Source organism: Poeciliopsis prolifica, unplaced genomic scaffold, assembly GCF_027474105.1.
Source record: "Poeciliopsis prolifica strain line A6 unplaced genomic scaffold, Auburn_PproV2 SCAFFOLD010, whole genome shotgun sequence".
Classification (NCBI taxonomy): domain Eukaryota; kingdom Metazoa; phylum Chordata; class Actinopteri; order Cyprinodontiformes; family Poeciliidae; genus Poeciliopsis; species Poeciliopsis prolifica.
The window spans coordinates 4,046,327-4,066,102 of NW_026562385.1; the positions used below are offsets into that span (position 1 = coordinate 4,046,327).

Below are 19,776 nucleotides of genomic sequence, written 5' to 3' on the forward strand. Positions count from 1 at the left end.
CGGTTTCAGCTGTACACTCAACCGAGGCAATGGCTTCACTAGGGCTAATAAATGTACACGTTAACGACCACTTGTCATTGCACAGATTAGAAACTTTGACCCCAAGAAGCGCTGGCAAAAATAGAACGCTGCTAGGAGCTGATAGCAAAAGGAAGCCTCATGGGATTAGGATGGAGAAATATGAGCTTAGATTTGGCCTCTGGTTACACATTGTTTACAGTTGTGTAATTGAAATTGCTGAAGATTTCTGGCTGTAATATCAATTTCAGAGGTGCATTTGCAGATCTAATGAGCACTTACTGGAATCATTTCTTTTAAAAGACATAAATCTCCACCAAAATAAGGTTCAGGAGGGAAGCCCTTTATCTCAACTGCCTTTACAAAGTAAAGAAGGAGTAATGATAATAAGACCACCCGGAACAACATACATAACTCATAAAATTGCCATTAGTGTTGTGTACGGTAATTATTTTAATACCATGTGTTCTGGCTCTCTGTGTTTGCTATATGTACATCTGGTGATGCTTGTTTAATGCAGCATAAAATGTTTTAGGCGGCAAAAAAGCTGGGAAAGTGCTACAATCACAAAGTTCCCCTTTTTCAATACAACCTATTTGCTGCGGTAGAAATATTGCATGTTTTTTTTCCCCAGAAGCTGGACAGACTACTCATTATCTGGTTGCTAAAAAAAAAAACACAAAAAAATTGTAGCAAAAACTTATATACTTATCTCAACATTCAGTATTTTTTTGGAATATTGCATGTTTTCCTAAGATGGAAAGGCTCTAATTGTAACAGTTCAGCCTAATAAATATTACTGAAAAAGTACTTTTTTTTTTTTTTGCAAAGCTGCAACCATAAAATGAAATGCACTGACAGAAGCAACAAAAAATTGCAAATAACTGTTCAGTAAATGGGAAAACAAAGTATAGTTTTCAAATTATTCAAGAAATGCAGTTAATACTAATACTTTTTGTCTTCCCTGTGCGGTGGATCTCTACTGATCATCCAGCAATACTCTGGTCCCTGCTTCCTTGATTAATCCTCTTCTTGCCTTTTAGTTTAGGTGGACCACATTGCCATGAAAGGTTTGCATTTGTTTTGTCCAGTTTTGATTGAGCAGTACTCTTAAAGTGTCTGTAGGCTAACATTGGGACATTGTTCCAGAGCCTAACTTTCCCTCTGTCTGCTGTGCTCCTTGGTCTTCTTGATGACGTTTGTTCACTAATCTCTGGGTCTTTCACAGAATGGCTGGCTTTATACTGAGATTAATTTACAGAAAGAGGGACTATGTTCTAACTTACTTAAGATTTCGGGAGGCAATTTCTTTAGTGGATATTATTTAGGAGCTAACCAGTAAATGGGGACAAATAAAAGAAAGAAAAAAAAGAGCAAACTAATTTCTCATCCACTTCATCTTATTCATCATCTGGGGTTGGCTGGTAAGCGCAGCGGCATAAGCAGACAGATCTAGTGTTTTTCCCCAGCACATGGTCCAGCTCCTCAGGGGAATCCCAAGGCATTTCCAGGCCAGCCAAGAAACATAGTTGCTCCAGTTTGTCCTGTGTTTTCCTCTGGGTCTCCTCCTACAGTGATGTTCCCAAAGTGCCTCACCATCCCAGCCAGATTCCTAAGACACCTCAGTCGACTCCTCTTGAGTTGTGGTGATTCTGTTATTTCTTTTTACTTTTGATGATATTAAACTATTTCAGGCACCAATACCTACACAAAACAGATGCAATAAGTGAGGCAAGTGAGTATAACTTGAGTTATCAGTTGGTGTGGAACAGCAGACAACTTGCAAGGCACTTCATCCAGAAAATAATATGGGAGCAGCAAGAATACTAAAGATGCTCAAGCTGCTCACAAGCTTAAGTGGCACCATCTCACATTTCTATTTTCAGTTTACAAAATAATTGAAGACCTCTCTACATCTATACCGTAGGAGAATACAGTGTGAACATGCTGTAAACAGTAAGTCTAAGTGAGAAATACTTCAATAAAAATGACCACAAACAAGTAAACAGTCAGGTTGTGTGTAACTTCGACACCAGCAAACTTGAAAGAGCGCATTTCTGCCAGATCGAATACCAATACATATGAGGGAGAGGAACTTGAATATTAAAACTGAAATGAAAATCCTGCTATCCCACCTTTCTCTAGACAGTTCCCCCCTCAGCAACTGCCTGTGTCTCCTGTGGTCCCACCCTGCTGGTGACATTAAACACCGAGCTGCCTCCGCCTCCGGACTAAAGAATAGGTCAGCTCCCTGGCTGCCGTCTGCCAGCAAATACACACAGTTTACAAATGCACTCGCACACACACACCAATCAGGAGTACTCCTGCGAGAAGCTACACACATGTATGTGCTTCTGCTCACACCTCGTAAATTGCAGAAGCATGAATTATTCATAACGGTCTGAAATGAAAAATTGTTGAGTAATGTTGTTACCTTTAAGAGCAAAATGCCATGGACTTCAAAATTTAGCACTAACCAAGTAAATGAATAAAGTTAGTTTTTAAGTGGCATTAGTAAACAAAGGTTCAAATAAGTTACGCTTGTTTTGATGTCAGGATTTTACCACATAAGTCACATGTCCAAACAATGAAAGACAGTAAGCAATAAATTTTCTATTTTCCCAGCAAGCATGTTTTTTTGTCACTGACTGACAGGAAGAAGAACAATGACTGAAATAAACCTCAGATTCTTTATTTGTCAAAGTGTCTTTTAGAGAATGATTCTGAAGGATGAAGCGTTGCTCGCGGGGCCCAGCAGCAGGTTCTGCAGGGCGTTGCAGCTGAGGAGCTAATGAGACAGCCTGCATCAGCAGTGGCCTTTTTAATGATGAATGTTTGTTCGGTGGCTTCAAAGAGCCAACTGCATAAAGTTTTCAATATTTTTGCCCTCATCATATTTGAATATATTTCTCTGATCTGTTAGTTTTTACTGACACTGTCGGAAATCCAATCACTCTTTTAGCCGTCTCTAAAGAAACAGAAAAATTCATCACAATCTCACACTAACAATACTTTGTGAAATTTAGATTAGCCAACTGACTATGCATACAAAATGGGAAAATTGCATTGGTATAAACAGTGTGCAGAGACTGTAGGACATTTTAACAAGACACTGCAGACCTCATATTATGTGAACATGCATTTTAAAATGTGTGTTTACAACTGAATTGTAAAGCAAGTGTAATTTATCTGGTCAGTCTCAGAGGCAACAATGCAAAAGACAGAAAACTGCAGCAATAGAGAAATGTGAAAATAGTTCAAAGAAGAAAGATCACAAGGGAGATTCAGCACTCTTAATCTCTACTGAAATGATGGAAGGATTGTTACAGGATTTTATTAAAATACATGTGAAAAGTTCAGTTTGCCATAACTATAAGCAAATCAGGACTAAATCTAGACATCAAAATTAACAGGGAGTTGTGAAACCAGCTTTCAAAGAGACATCACAATGCCTAGACACTATATTAAAATGGGATTAAAAAAGTGTAGTAACACACAAACATTAAGCTATTAAAGCAAGTTTTGCAACGAGCTGCACATTTTTCATCTGTAACACTTCCAAACAGCACCTCTCTGCTGAGAGCGCAGGTTTTTATGACAATTTATCTTGCGACGCTCTTCTCAGCGGGGAGCAGGATCTGGCAGCATCATTAGTCTGTCTCCAATAAATGAGCTCCCATTCATCCTGCACTCGCATTTATCTACAAGTGTTTGTGTATGAGGAATAATTAAAGCCAAAATCAAGGCCTTAGACGTGAAGAGTAGAAGACAAAAGACTCCGCTGCTGTCTGAGTGACGTTGATCAAGATTACACAATTCATCATGTTTCACTGATCGTTTCTTTTCTTTTTTTTTCTTTTTTGACAAAGTGAGAACACAGTTAGACTTTCTGTGATATAATCTAAACATGTGGCGTTAATAAATGCTTAATTTTGAAAGCCCAGGACGGGACCCCAAAGTGGAAGTTCTACTAAAAGAGATCAAATTGGGTCAGTGGTAAGAGCACAGTGGGTCACAACGTTAACCTCAGAGACGCAAACATGCCAGATAGGCTAAACTCCTTGACAGTCCACCTTTCTGTGCAACTCCTTTTTCAGGAGCAACAAAGCAACAAGCAAGCTCAGACTGACATTTCTGGGGCAGATGGGTGTGTGTGTGTGTAGGTGTGTGGGTGTGTGTGTGCGTGTGTGTACTGGTGCATAACCGTGTTTGTCACTGACAGAGAAATAGACTACCTCTAGATAAAAATGCATTAGGGACAGAACAAAATTAGCTAACTTTAGTAGCCATGCAACCAAATGTTCAAGATAACTCATGTTCAGCAGCACTTCTTTAAAACTTTGCTTGATTTCCTGTTTCAAGCAGGTTAGCCTACCACCAGCACATCATCAAGTTTAGAGTCTTCAACAGGATCCTCTTCCCTTATAGACAGGAACCCCTATCAGTTGTCCAAACACCACATTCTACCAACACGATGGAAATCTGGCTCAGCTGCACTTCTCTTTATATTGTTTGAATTTCTACATCTCTACTGAGGGATGCTCTGCCGAATCAACTCATGAACTACTACTCCACTCTAACCAAGCCTCAGCCTCATCAAGACCTGAAGCAAAACTAAATTAAAAAATGATTTAATTTATGTTCAGAATTAATGTTTCTAAAAAGTTCTTATTCATTCATCTATTATTTTAATGGCAGAGGTTTAAAGTTCTATGTCATAGCATCTAGTCTCAATAAGAATACTAATAATATCACTTCACTTTGCAATTTATCTTTTTAATTCTCTCCTGTTTGTTGACATACATGGTCTTTTAATTTGGCCCATTACGAATATGTTCCTCCTTCTGCTCAAGCCTGTCGCATGAATTATAGATAACATCTGTACTGTTTGGATGTTTCTCTCTCTGGAGTCCTCAGAGAGCAAAGTTAGAAGTGACCGAAAGCATAAATCTGCAGTTTCATTCCTCTGCTCACCTCTGTTACCCAAATTTGAACAGATGGAGGCACTCCCTACCAGCAGCAGGCTCTGTCCAATATCTACAGAAAAAAAAAAAACGTCTCAACCTAAACGGCAACAATGGGCAAACACTGCAGAAATGTCTGGACTATTTTCTACTGAAAGCGCATAAAGCTTGCCCAGAAAATATAAGTGTACATATTTCATTCACTCACAAATGGCTTGATAATGTCGTTTGAGTCATTTCTCTTTCGGAGGAGGCTGCAGTCCGTAAGAACTAAAACCTTACAGCACAGGAACAGTTTCTTCCCAGCTGGATCTGAACTGTTTAACACATCTGAGAAACTGGACCTCATAAATTAGCTTTTGTAATCTTTTGCAAATGTTCAAGTCCCTGCACTCAGTTTTGAACCTTGTGCATCTAAACATTCTGTTGAAAACATTTATTTTTCCTTTGTTGTTTTCCAAACCTTTTGCACAGATGTTAAAAATGAAAAGGAAACATTCAAACCAAGAAAAAAAAGAAACAGTTGGTGTAACAATAGACCAAGCAATAAAACCGTTTGATTCAAAATTTTCCCAGAAGGACCGGACGCCCACACACTTTCAGGCACGCACATGGCCCAACAGGAGGAACGCACCAACACTGGCAGCAACACATGCCAGTCACATGTGCAAGTGTCATCGTGGACTGAACCGAAGCACGAATTTGTCGTAACAGCTCTCCAGTATGGGGTCTGCGCACAGTATGCGTGGATCTTCACACCATTTGGACTCCTTGTGAGGTCTGAAGTTAATTACACTGCAGTTCTAAATTTCCTGAATGAAGGTTCATCAATTTTTCAATCCCCTTTTCCTCATCTTCTTAAAGCTTTTTACCAAGCTCAGCCCCTTTAGCTTCAACTCCTAATTCTTCAATTCTTTCCTCGGTTTTTATGAGATGACACACTGCAGCTTTTCTCTTTTTGCTTGACCTCTCTGTGCTACCCCACATTATTCATTGCCTCTCCTGGCATGCTCCGTTTCCTCTGGCCGTCCCTCATTATCCTCTTCTGCTACGTTCCCTCTTCTTCTTCTTTAAAGGAGAAGATGAAGAAGCTCTGATGCTTCCCCTGGTATAAAAATTTCCTAAATTTGGGCTAATCTTATAAAAGCAGGATCTTGCTGCTTCCACATGTACATATTTTACCTGCTATTTCTTGATGTCTCAATAGTTGTTCCTCTAATATCTTAGCACTTTGATATCTTTATTGGACTTTTTCAATCTTTTCTGCAGTGTTTTTTTTTTTGGAACCAAACTCAATTACTCTCAAATGTCAAAATAAGCACTGTTTTTCCCACTCATTAAAAGGTGTTGCTAGCATTTCAACAATAACAGATCTGCTTCCAATTACATTTCATAGGTTAAACAAAGCATGCAAGGATACTAGTAAGTGTTGCAGGATCCCATCGTCAAATTTTAATTAATGTGGTGACTCTTCTTTAAAAATGCAAAAGTATAAGAGCAGGTATTCCTGCAAAAAAGTGAATTTAATAATGTTTTTCCCAATAAGGAAAAAATGTTTCATGACAACAATATAAAATTTATATGAGGGCATAATTATGCAGGTGAATCACGATACACTGTTATCAAGTTTAGTAGTTGGAAGGAGAAACTGTTTTCATCCTATTTTCTTTTTTTTCTTTCACTAAATTTGTTATATAATAAATTTTGTAAATTGTAGTTTGGTGATATTTTCACAAAGTGCTAATAATCTTTGCTAAACTTACGTCCTTCAGTAAGTTTAGCAGTTGATTAAATAAACTTTGTATTTTGAAGTGAAGCAATCAGTTTTTAGATCAGGTGCTAGATTGTCATGCAGTTAGTTTGTTGTGGAAAAGCCAAAGGAATATCCAAACACCACACGCTCTGACAAGTCTTAGTAATTACTTCTGTGCAGGTTTGGTTAATTTCAAAAAATGAGTAAAGGATGGAAGTAATTGAATAATCAATATCACTGACAGATTGTTAATAATAATAATTTAAAAAATCCATTAGCAGCAGACCCAGATGCAAGCATTATAAAACAGTTCATAAAACTAAACCCTTGCTGCGAGAAGCAAATAGCTGCTTTATTGGCCCACTAGCTCAGGCCTGTTTAAATTGCTCTCCACCCACTGCTGTGCAGAGACCCATGCTGCTACAACACAGACAGGCGTTTGCAAAAGTCAGCTGGTAGCTGCTCAACAGGACAGGCGTCCCATTGGGGGTGTTCTGGTAAAGAGGCCATTTTTTAGAGATGTAAGCAGGATGTGGACAACATTAACACAGAGGCCTGAGGTGAGGACAGGCAGACTGCATGCATTATCCAAGTCCCTTCTGTGTAAAGCAGTGTTTGCCAGATTTATATCTATTATATCTAGGGTGCTGTGTGAGGATTAGATTTGCACACCTGAGCAACAAGACATCTCATAGCTTATGCCTGCACTCAACTAATAATCTCCCAATATCGAGTTTCCAAGTCTTTATTAGTTTCTCTGGATTTGGACAGCTGGTGTACAACAGAGGAATTTCCCTTAACTAACATATGGGTGTGTAATGAGGTGTGCAACCCATAAATAAAGAACACTATTTTTTATCTGTAATTGAATCAACAGCAAATGAAGCCGCACACATTTTCCAGTTGTTCAGGCATCTAAATCCAATTACTTTTTAATAATACAAGCATGGGGATTCGTGCAAAATATATCAACTTCACAGCATTTTAAGAAACAGAAAATTGTAAACTGCTCGCTTGCTTTGCATGGATGGTGTCTCCTTTCCACATTTTAACCTGAAAATCAACTGGATTCTCACTGACCAAGAACAGCATTTTTAGGTGTTTTAGAGTATTTTCGATTTTTATGTTAAGTGGTTTGAAACCAACAGAGAGAAGGTGCGCTTCGAATCAGATAAGAGAACAAATGCCAGAATCCCAGACTGGAAAACCAACACAACAAGAACCAGGGACAATCAGACAAACAACCAACTATATGGCCAATGCGCCAATATATTTAATTACAACTCAGACTAATAACAGTGTGTGAAATATTATAATCAGAAATACCTGGTTCATTGTCCAGCTAACCACCTCTTTAACCAACAAACCTACCGATTAACAAACTCGCAGTCCAACCAACATATTAGTCAAACACCATCAAGTTTTATGAGTCTGGCTAAAAAACTGCCAACCAACCAACGATTCGATCAGCAAACCCTCTAACCAATTGAACTAATTAATAATATGATTAACAAATATTTTTTTTCAGTAATTTATTTGAAAGTTTGTTTTGAGGAGTATTTAAAAACTTACAAACAAATGCTTGAAAAGTGTTCTTAAAAAGAGTAGCTGATAGTGTGTTACTGTAAAGTAGAGCTTCCACAACAACTCTCTCACTGACAGTGATCTGTGAGGAATTACAACTCGGTACGTTGGTATGGGACATCTGGTCAGCCTAAAGTATTGATGCTTACTGCTTAGAATACAGACATGCTGTGAATTCTGACTAAAGCAGAGCCTTGTGCTCGCAGTCCCTCTATGTTTTGGTCTTGCATAATCAAAACGTCTGCAATCTAAAGACTCGATCTGTTCCTCTGAATAATCTTCACGCAGACAGACGTCCATCTTTAATTGACCTGCCTCACATACATATTGGCTGGTTTGTATTGAGTTCCTTCTTGTCAGCAGAGCTTGTGTTGATGTGCAGTGAGAGGCTTGACTCTTAAAGCGGTAATCTGCGCTCTGTGCACTTCAGCATTAAAACCAAGAGGAATTTGACATTGTGTAATATCCTTTCAGTATATAAATGTTATTTAGCTCCCATTTCTGCTGCTAGAAGTCAGAGCTGAGTGGCAAAGAGGATAAAGGAAGGAAGGAAAGCAAATTGTCCACAACACAGCTAAGATATAGGCAACTGTACTCCATAATAGGTGGGCCAAAGGCTACCAAGATCCTTATGCAAATCCCTGATGTGTACAAAGAGAGAAAGACCTGAAATCACCTGGAAATGACTGGGAGAGAGAGTTAAGTTTTGTACTCAAGCATTAAAAAGTAAATCAGCTGCAGAAAAAAAGCCTAACTGTCTGTGAGAAGGAAAATACTCCCACAGTCACAGCATGAGGACAGAGACTGTAACCTTTCAGAACTAGAAAACAACAAGAATCAGCCAGCTGTCACAGCTGCCAGCAGGAGCATAAGAAGAAGGAAGGAACAAGGGATTTGCCATGTTTCAGCTCAACAACTGTCAGTGTGTCAAACTGAGGCAGCGCCATGCAGAAATTCAACACTGACGTATTCAAAATCCCAGTGACGTATTGTGATATGTTTCCTCTTAGTTGCTAGACCCTTCTTTCTGCACAGACGGACAGAGAGTGAAGAATAGCTAACAGTTTATTGTACTCCATAAGAAATGGAAGCCATGTTGGTTTTCTGCACAGTTAGCTGCAACATTAACAACATGTATGGTAGAGATTGTCTATGTGAAATAAACCACTGGTAGGTAAATCAAACGTTTTGTTGGAATTAAGCATAAATGAACAACAGCGGTCATAAAATTATTCCTTGAAGTGCAAAGATGAGAAGGTCAGAAGAATCTGAATGAAATGGTTTAGAATTAATTCAAGACATTTATTTTAATTTTCTTTTTAATTTTAGGCATGCGGATACTGTAAAATTTGTAAATTCAGCCCACATTATGTCCACTATTAATTCTGGTGATTAAATGATAATCTAACTAGAAATCCTTTTCACACCATTTTCAATAAACTAACCAACATCCCAGGCTACCAACCAAATAGCTATCCCTCCAACAATTCAACCAAACAACCAACCAACAAAGCAATTACCTGATGAACAACCAAACCAGCAAATTATCCATCTGACAACAACCAATAAACCACCAAAATTATTCAAAAAACAAACTATACCAGCGAGTAACAAAAAAAAACACCAATATATGCAACAACCTAGCCAAACAAAAATTGCTTGCAGCAGCATCACTAACCTAAAGCATAAATCATTTAAAGCATTGATTTGGATACTTGTGGTCATCAACGACAGAGAGCTTGTTTTGATTCCTACTTTTTGCTGGAATAAAGAAAGACAAGAAGGCCAGAACAGATTTTCAATAAAAAATTATCAATGAGGATTCTAGAACTGAAGATACAGAATATTAAAAAAGTAAGCCACATATAAGAGTATTCAACAGTTATTTAAATGCCACGAACAATACCATGAAGCATAGATCTGCCTCGCATTTTGATCTTGATTATCTGCAAGAATGAATAGTTGTACAACACAAAGATCTCAGACCATCTTTGCAGACTGGTACATGCTCTGAGCTAATGCACTGACCCTCCTGTTCAGTGTCTTGTTGCAAATCCCCTATTAATATTTCTCTAAATCTTCACCCTGGTTTGTGGATGATGATTAATGCTGCTGTATCTTCTCGGTGGTCTCATAGTAAAGATTTATTGTGTCCACATGTAGAGTATCAGCCTTCATTTGTCCATAGTTATTATTAATGTTGCTCTATTATTATAAGCTATTACTGTTTCACTGTAGAATATGTTCCCTTGTCTTGTTCTCATTTATTATGGAGAACCACATAAGAGTGATTTCATTTAGCCACTACATATTTGTTCTATTAATAAGTTTGTCTGTTCAGAAATTATGCTTTATACAGTATATACAGCACTTTGATCACTGAAATTAGCTAAAATTTGACAGCTGAAATTAGCATTAGCTTCTCAGCTAATTTTTAAGATCAGATCCTCATGTTTATATATCATCAGGTTTTACTCCCACTTGCTTGTCACATTGACAAAAACAGCAACACCACTACACTGACACAGTTACTAATTAATGGGCTAAGTCAGATTTTTTAAACCTTTTGCAAAAGGACACAAATGTCTAGATGGACTTTTTTGCTATATAATTAACAGCAATTTCTGAACATGAGATCTTATTTAGATTTAGAGAACTGATGGCACCACAGGTTTCTTTGGGGTTAATGAAGAAATCCACCTGCTTGTTTTTTGATTGCAGTTGTAATTTACACTTTGTTTATGATGTGACTAAACAGTAGTGACTTAACATGCAATCTCAATGCATATTAGTCATGAAAGATGGTTGACTATTAGCACTGGAACTGAAGCTGACCAAGTAGCAAAAGTTCTATAAGGGAGACAATCTTTCAGTAAAGGCACAGGAGTCATGAAACATCCAAGAATGAAAGCTTTTGCACCCCTCTCATTTTCTCACCAATATTCTCATTTTCATCAAAGCTAAAAGCTAAAGGTGTCTCTCGCTGCTGATCAGAGCAGCTCAGCAGAGTGAGTAGGTTTCAACAAAGTCCGAATGTCAACAGGCCCGACCACTGATGACTGCTTTAATGGGGAACAGAGGGCAGAGTGGAGCCACACCAGTTTATGCAAATGCTTGCTTAATGAGGAGTTTAGATACTTCACCTGCACAAGTGTATCAGTGTGTTGCTCAGTTATATCATGTCAGGGCAGAATTAATGGAAAAGGTAGCGACATACATTATGACTGTGAAGCTGAATGACTCAATGCACTTCTGACTGAGCAGCATACAGCAATGGTGATTAAGCAGCACAGGCTAAGTGGCAGCTAAACAACATATTGTTTCTGTTATCTTAGGGTAAAATGTTCAGGTCTGACCTGATGAGAAAATGGAAACTGGTGGAGGGTGACTATGTAGACTTGTTCAAGTTAAATTTGTGGCACCACTAACTGTATCAAACACAAACAGATAAACTCCTTTCAACTTCCACTGCTGAAAGGAGATATCTATACACACTTTATAAGCTTTTGTTTCTCAGAATCAGGCATTGACAAAAAGATTGTTGTTATAGAACAAGATTATAAAAAAAAATTTTTTTGCAAAATAAAAGTGGAAGCTTGAATAAGAAATTCTTCTTTGGTATTTTCTGCAAAGTCGCATACGCGACTTAGATACGCTAAGATGCCTTCACATGATTTGGGGAAGTTCAGATGAAGAAGAGATTTTGTTCAAGTGGAAGATGACTATCAATAGGTGAGTTAATCTACTGATAGGTTAGATTGATTCACCACATTTGAGTCATATGGCAGCACAGTTGCAGATGCACTGAAAGCCAAACAAATCCATATTTTTGTGACATAATTAAAAAATCAAAAGAAATTAGACAAGCTTTTAGGTGGAGAACTGTTCATTTGGTCAATCTTTGAGGATAATCTACAGACACAGGACAAGAATATCAACGAAAACAACCAAATTTCCTGATGTACCAGAGATAGAATGTTACAGAACGTGTGTTTTGACCCCAGAACAACAACAAATTTTGTGAATATTCAGGGTAAATCTGCTGAGATGGCATCATTGTCCACAGTGAAACAGGAGCTGAACCAGCAACAGCTGAAAACCTACTGAGAGTAGAAGAAGCTTTCCTATAAAAGTGACATAGAAAGCAAAATTACAGTTTTATAAATGCATACAGAGGCAAAAACCTTTCTGTGGCCTGATAAAATTAAAACAGTGTTTGGCCATAATGACCGCTGACACATCAGGAGGAAAAAGGGGGAAGCTTGGAAGCCAGAGATCAAGTACAACAGTAGCAACATCCTGTTGCTTCATGAGCTTCGCTGTTAGAAAAACTGGTGTACTTCACAAAATGGATGTGAAAAATAATGTAAATATTACAACACCATATCCAAATGTCAGACAGGAAGTCAAAGTTTGGGGACAAATGTGACAAATCATAGAGTTTGAAGGAGAATTATATCATTAATGAGAACCTAACCCTAGGAATTTGAAGAAAGTAAGAAAACAAAATCTCTAATTTTCAAGTATTCAGGTAGCAAATAGAAGTAATGTTTGTAATTTTAGCAAACCTCAAACAGAAAAAGTTTAGTGTCAGAGGGTTTAAAAAAAAACAAAAAAACAGAATATGTAATTATTAACAGTAGCCAATCAAGATCATCCAGATCTGTGGTCACAAACTGCAATCCTTGAGAAACTTTTCCCTGTGATGGTAATGCAAACATCTCCCCATCTTCTCCATGTCGTTGTGCGAGCGGATCCAAGCGTCTGTCGGACAGATGACGCCATTCACAGATTGAGGCTGACACCAGGGTCACTCTCCGCCCACAGAGCAAAGGAGCAGTGTGTGTGTGTGTGTGTGTGTGTGTGTGCAAGAGATTCCGAATCATGACACCACACACACACTGATTCAGAAAGCTCTGGGGCAGAAAAGGAGGATGGAGAGAAGGAGGAACTGGTAGGCTTCAGTGAATCATCATCTCACTCTGAGGACATAGAACCACAAGAAGTCCCACTTCTACACAGAGCTGCATATTAATGCACTGATGCATGGCGGCTAAATGTGTACATTAGTATGCAGAGATCGGATCATCATTTCTGTCACGGCGAACAGATGAGAGATGGAAATGAAAGCCCAAGAGTCAGTTGGACATTTGGTTTTAAGGGTGAAAGTTTATTTTTCAAAAATACTGCTCAGACTGTTTGGAAAGATTAATGAAACTTATTTATGTGTAGCTTGTCATCTTTCAAACAACATCTTTTGGTAATTATTTTTTATTTGTTTAGTTATTTTCTGTAAGTCATTTAATTATTCCATTCCTAAAAACAAATGTATGAGGACTGTATACTTCAATAAGAGTTGTCACGGGGCAGAAGTTAACTTTTCAGAGTAGTTGTCCACGTTTTTAAACACATTCATCCTTCAATGGCATTTTTAGTGTTCTGTAAAGCTGCAGAAAAAACATCTGAGATCCATGACAAAACACTTCTGAAATTTCAGGATTATTCTGTGAAGTTGGTCCATGAAACCAACATTTGAAAAAGTAATTGCCCTTCATATCTAATCACTTATGCCACCCTTAGCAGCGACAATGCCATTAAGTGTTTGTGATATCTGACACAGATTTGTCTGCATCGCTGTAGAGGAATCCTGGTCTTGGCAGATCTACTTCAAATCAGCAAATTCAGCTTGTGTTAGTTAGATCATGCCATAAAATCTCAATCAGATTTAAGTCCAGAGTGTGAAATTCATGGTTTTATCCCCAGACCACCACAATACCAGCATCTTGTTTCAATGTAGGTCAGACCTTCTCTTTTCTGGAATAACATCCGGCAGATTTCTGCCGAATGTTAAGGTGTAAAAAGAAAGAAAAGAAAAAAATTGACATATTTTTGGTAAGGAAATATTCTTAATAGTTCACCTGATTCTTGTTCCTCTTAAAACAGGAAACAAATTATCAGAAAGCAGGTTTTTTCATTCATGTTCCAACAATTTGTAAATGCAATTTGAAAAGCTCTATTTAAAAAATAAAATTACTGATTAGCTCATTAATCTCTTAATGGTGTTTTCCTCTCCAAAGCAACAATGGTTGGTGCTGGTGGAGTCACAGAAACCTCTGCTGCAGAGATATTCTGCAGATCATGAGGAAACATCCTACTGCAGATGTGATGCCAACATTTGTGACATTGCATGAGGATTGTTAAGAAATCAGCAGGGAGCTGCATATACACAGTTTGCTCAATATATTGTGTAACAAATCTTTTAAATCTTTGGTTCATAGCTCCAAAATGTGTAATCCATTATGGATTACACATAAAAAGAGTTGCTCATTTTGATTCCATTAAATAAGTTCATATTGTTGGAGTCAAAAAGTTTGGCAAATTGTTTAATACGTTAAAGGAATTCATTCGTATTACTCACAGATTTTTAGGAAGCACTTCTTGAGCGGTTAATCATTTTGTGGTACGCTGGACCTGAAGGCGATTGGAAAGCAAAGTTTGATGTTTTTCCAATTATTATTTCAAACTTTGTGCGCTTTGATTGACTAAAGTGTCAAATCCCGAGAAACCTTAAATGAGATCAAGTGTTTTGTATCTTTAAAGAGCTGCTGGTGAATCCCATATCTTCATTTAGCATTCAAAGCGTTTCATCCTTCAGAGACCTCCTTACTGACTCCGAGCTGAAGCAGTTTGAAAGATAATAGGCATAATGACAGGCATACAAAGATTCACAATGGGAAGTCTAAACCATCGATGTAGGTGTGTGAGCACTGGAGAGAGAGATGAAAGAGAGAAGTAGTTAAGCAGGCTTAAAGACAGAGCTATGCTGCTGAATGACAAGAGTGGGTCCAGAAGTATAAAAAATAAAGAATGAAGGGCAGGTAGGGAACGAGAAGACAAGGCAAAAAAAAAAGTTGATAAACAAAAAGCATTCAAATTGCATGCTTTTATAGTTGCCTTATATGTGATAGCTTTAATAAAGTAATCTCACTTCTAACCATTAAAACTATTTGGGGTTTTATTTAATGAGGGAAAGTTAAGCAAAGAAAACCACTAGGAGATGTGAAACTAACATTCCATAAAAAGAACTTAAAACAATGCACTTTTTATGAATGCAATTTTCAATTCGTTTTTTGAATGCACTCTTATTATTGTGAATGTACATCCTTCAATTGGCTTATCCATGAAAAATTCATTAACAGCACATTCAGCCTGGTGAAGCTGAAGAGAGGGACCACCAGAGACTTAATTGGCTTTTTCTGTTTTGCAGCCATGGAGCGGAGATGAACAAAACTCTTCTAATGAGAGCAAGTGTTAGCACACACAGTGTATTTTCACTGTTAATGCCCTGTTCATCCAGAATTAAGGTGGCCTCAAATGCTGGATCGTGGCACATTTTCAAAACACGTTTTCAGTTCAAAGCCAGAAATTGAGCAAACTGTGTATATGCAGCTCCCTGCTGATTTCTTAACAATCCTCATGCAATGTCACGACTGTTGGCATCACATCTGCAATAGGATGTTTCCTCATGATGTGCAGAATATCTCTTCAGCAGAGGTTTCTGTGACTCCACCAGTACCGTTGTTGCTTTGGAGAGGAAAACACCATTAAGAGATTAATGAGCTAATCAGTAGCATGAGTGGATGCATCTGAGTGTCTTCTGCAGCATTGCGAGCTGCTCTGAGCACCCAGCTGGAAAAGTTACTATGTTTAATGTTTTTAGTCTTTCAGCATCTATTCATCCTGAACAATTCTGTTCCGTTCTCTAAGACAAATATTTGTAAATTTCTGTTCTCAAAACTTTACAATTTTTGCAAAACCCTGCTTTGCAGCCTCTATTCTCTTGTTGTGACATTGCTTTTATAAACAATTATGGACGGATAAGAAAGGCTAGAAAATGATCTATGTTAAAAGTTACCAATATGTCTTATAGGTACTCAAGAGAAATTTAAATAGTCCACAATGAGTAAAAGTAGGTCAAAATTTCACAACAAAAGATATGAAATAAGCTACAAAATTCTGATCTATGACTCTCTAAAGACATCATTAATTCTAAGAGAAGTTGCAGTCATGTATCCTTTCTCCCCTGCCTCCTTTTTCATTACTAAACATAATGAGATATTTTGAATGTACAAGTAAAGGTCAGTTTTATTTTCTTATTTTATCCCCATGCGTCTTTGTCATGTGGTGTGGAGGTTGAAATATTCCACTATAAATTGGGACATAGCTTACAAAAGCCAGCATGTCTTTCCCATCAGGATTCTGGGGTGTTGTGTTTGCAAGGTCATTTTTTCCATCTCTGGCTGAGGTAGCTACTAGCAGGCGTCCACCGAAATGCATTAATTTCTCTTGTGTTTTCCATATGATCCCTGCCAAAACTAATGCTCTGTTTGTGCTCCTCTTTTAGTAGAACATACTAAAACAGGACCAAAATCTGGATTTGTATGTCTGAACATTTTCTTGGTTTTCCGTCTGGATCACTATTTCACAGCTGGCAACCTCAAGGATCCTCTTCATCTTCACCTTCATCCTTCGCACTACCTGTCAGCCCTCCAACACTCTCACCACTTAACCTGCTGCCTTCTACTACGATCTCTCGATCACTTATCTGCTCCAGGCCTTCTCTCTGCTCAACTTACTGCTTCTCTCCAAATCACTTACCTGTTTTAAGTCTTTGAGCCCTTCCTGCTCAGCCTGCTGCAAACCTCCAATGTCCTTCCCATGTCATCTGCTCCAAGCCTTCTGCTCTCCTTCTGGTCCAACATCTTGGAACCTCATAGGTTCTTCATTCAAACCTCCAAACAAGCTAACCATTTGGTCTCCACTCATTCCTCCCTGGAAGACATTTCTTCCACCCTGCTCCTGATTCCCCGTGCCAACAAGATGTCACTCTGGACCAACACCATCTCACTATGCATACTATTGTAAAATAAACTATTTAAAAAATGTTATTATTCTTCTGGGATTAACCTTGCATGTGGACCCGAATCTTATCAAAAACCATGACAGTTACAATTTTCAGTTAACAGACCCGATGTGAAAATACCTTTATATGCAATGAATCCATTTATCCAGCTGGTTGCAGAGATCTGCATTGATGCCAAAGATAATACATTAAAATAAAAACTGCCAGCCTGCCTACCTGCATGCCCACATATCCATCCATCCAAATACACAAACACACACATATCAACACACATCTTTATCCTTTCCAACATTTGGCTTTTCTGGAAACCAGCCTTCAAAAAATATCTGACATTGTCAAAAGCAGAAGTAACAGATTTAATCAATAAAACCTTGAAATACCAATATTGAACTCTCACAATTAATATAGACAACTTTAAATTCACCTCAGCTTACTTTTCTGGTTTTGAATGATCAGTGTAATTATTTGCTCCATTCTGCATTTAAACATAAGAATGAAAATACCACTGAAGCCACATTTCTCACCCTAAATCTTATATTTTCTTAAAACATTTGCGCTCATCTTCCTTCTATGATTTAACAGCAACAGAAAACAATTACATTATAAGCTGTAATGACTGCCAGTAAATATGCACAGGTGGCTGGCAGAAAAAAAAAACATTAAAATAATTTTGTATTTATTCTTGATTGAGTTATCTTATTTGTTTCAGCGATGAAGAAACTGCAATAAATTTTGTTGGAAATGTTATTGAAAGATGAGGACAGGGTAGGGTATTATTTTGAAATTAAGGAAAAAGCAAACACGGTGACTTTTGCAGATTGCACAATAATTGGAAAGGTGGGTTGATGGTTTGCAAGATGGCAAAATGTGAAATAAATGAAGTACTAGGAAGCACTGTATTTGTCAGGTTGACATAAAATTCTTTTTTTCAACGGGAATTCTGACATTAATTGCAACAACTGAATAAATAAACACAAACCATAAACTTACATCTGTGTCAGGACCCTTGTCGGCACCAGGACAGGAGAAGCTGACAAACTCATGGCACCGTTTGTGGACCACAAAACAACAAACTGAAAAAGAGAAGTAGAAGAAAAAAATAGGTATTTAGTTACTGTAATTCGAGAAACAAAATTGTGTTTCTGTCATCGTTCTCTTCTATAATCATAAAATGATCTTTAGTTAGTCATCTGAAATGGGAAATATCTGACAAACGAAACCTAAGTACTTTATCTTCACGTAAACTGTTTAGCAAACAGTTTCAACGAGTGAGATAAACACTTAAGGAATGGTGGTAAGCCACTGGTTGTGCAAGAAAATAATCATCAATCTACCTAAAACTGAGTTATTTGAGCACAATGGAGAAAAACCTTAAAGATAAACAAATGCATGTGGACACCCACACACACTCCCACATTGAAAAAAAATGGCACATAATATTCAGTGTTCTACAGAAATTTGCTGCTTGTAATGTGTTGGAGTTGATGGAAATGGTGTTATTGTCTTCCACTGGACTGGGATACGTCTGACCAAAGTGCCTCTCAGTGTGACATGACTGACATGGCACCTGACGCGTCTCAGTGTCAGCAATGCTGACATTTACATTGGGACCTCGCCGCAGATCCAGAGGGAAGAGCAAAAAACCCATGGACATCTGTGACAGCTTGCACACAAGCTGACTGTATTTTTCTCTGTCATTATCTGAAATTTGCTATTCTTTTCGTCTTTTTTTTATCCTCACACGATCTGTCTGCTGTGCTCTTTGTCAAGCTGCCTGCCTGTTCATGTGTGCTTTTGTGATGTCTCACCACAGAATACGTGTGGTTTCTGTGTTTCCCAGTGCCAGCTTAGTCGCCGTTGCCAGACAATCTGACGGGTGCAGATAAAACAACAGAAAGTGGTTTACACAGAAGTCCAAGGAACAGTGGGGGATTTCAGATTCTGGGAAACAGCGGACCGACGGACGGACAGAGATAAGATTGGAAGAATGGTAGGATTTCTCAATATATCAGCAAATTTATCATTATTGGAATATTACAGTAGGTAAAATGAAAATACCAAAAACATTTTGCATTGCAATAACCTCTCAGTACAATCACAAGTGGATGTGGGATTGCGACCATCAGGTCGTCCTTGCTGCAGCCTACTTACAGTATGTGAATCATAAGTGTAATGACGGTTTTATTATTCTCCATTTTAACCTCCATTTATTGGCATTGCTCACAGTTCACTCACACATCCTTGCTATTACTTGGTGTTGGTCTCAGACCTGTTTGAGTGTCTCCCAATGAATTAAATGGAATGACTCAACACTGATCTCAGTTCAGAGATATGATGGGGTCAGTAAGAAGCATTCATAGGAAAGGATAAATCTAGCTTCAGGCAGTACGCATTTTTGTCAGAGTCAGTGTGCGTGTTAGTGAAGCTTATCCAAGACAGAGACAATAACTCTCTGTGTCTGAAATCTGGCATCGACTTTTGACTGCATGCATGCCCAATGAATTGTACACAAATCTAAAAGCAGTGTTAAGAAC

At 38.0% G+C, this 19,776-nt stretch overlaps 1 protein-coding gene across 2 annotated transcripts in view; it reads right to left on the reverse strand.

The window, feature by feature from the left end:
• prkcab (protein kinase C, alpha, b) overlaps window positions 1–19,776 on the reverse strand; it is a 94,405-nt gene that overhangs the window by 45,400 nt on the left and 29,229 nt on the right. For both annotated transcript variants that reach the window (XM_055035657.1, XM_055035658.1), the window contains exon 3: window positions 18,233–18,315. In XM_055035657.1, coding sequence (XP_054891632.1) covers window positions 18,233–18,315 — 83 coding nt within the window. The remainder of the gene's footprint in view (window positions 1–18,232; window positions 18,316–19,776) is intronic.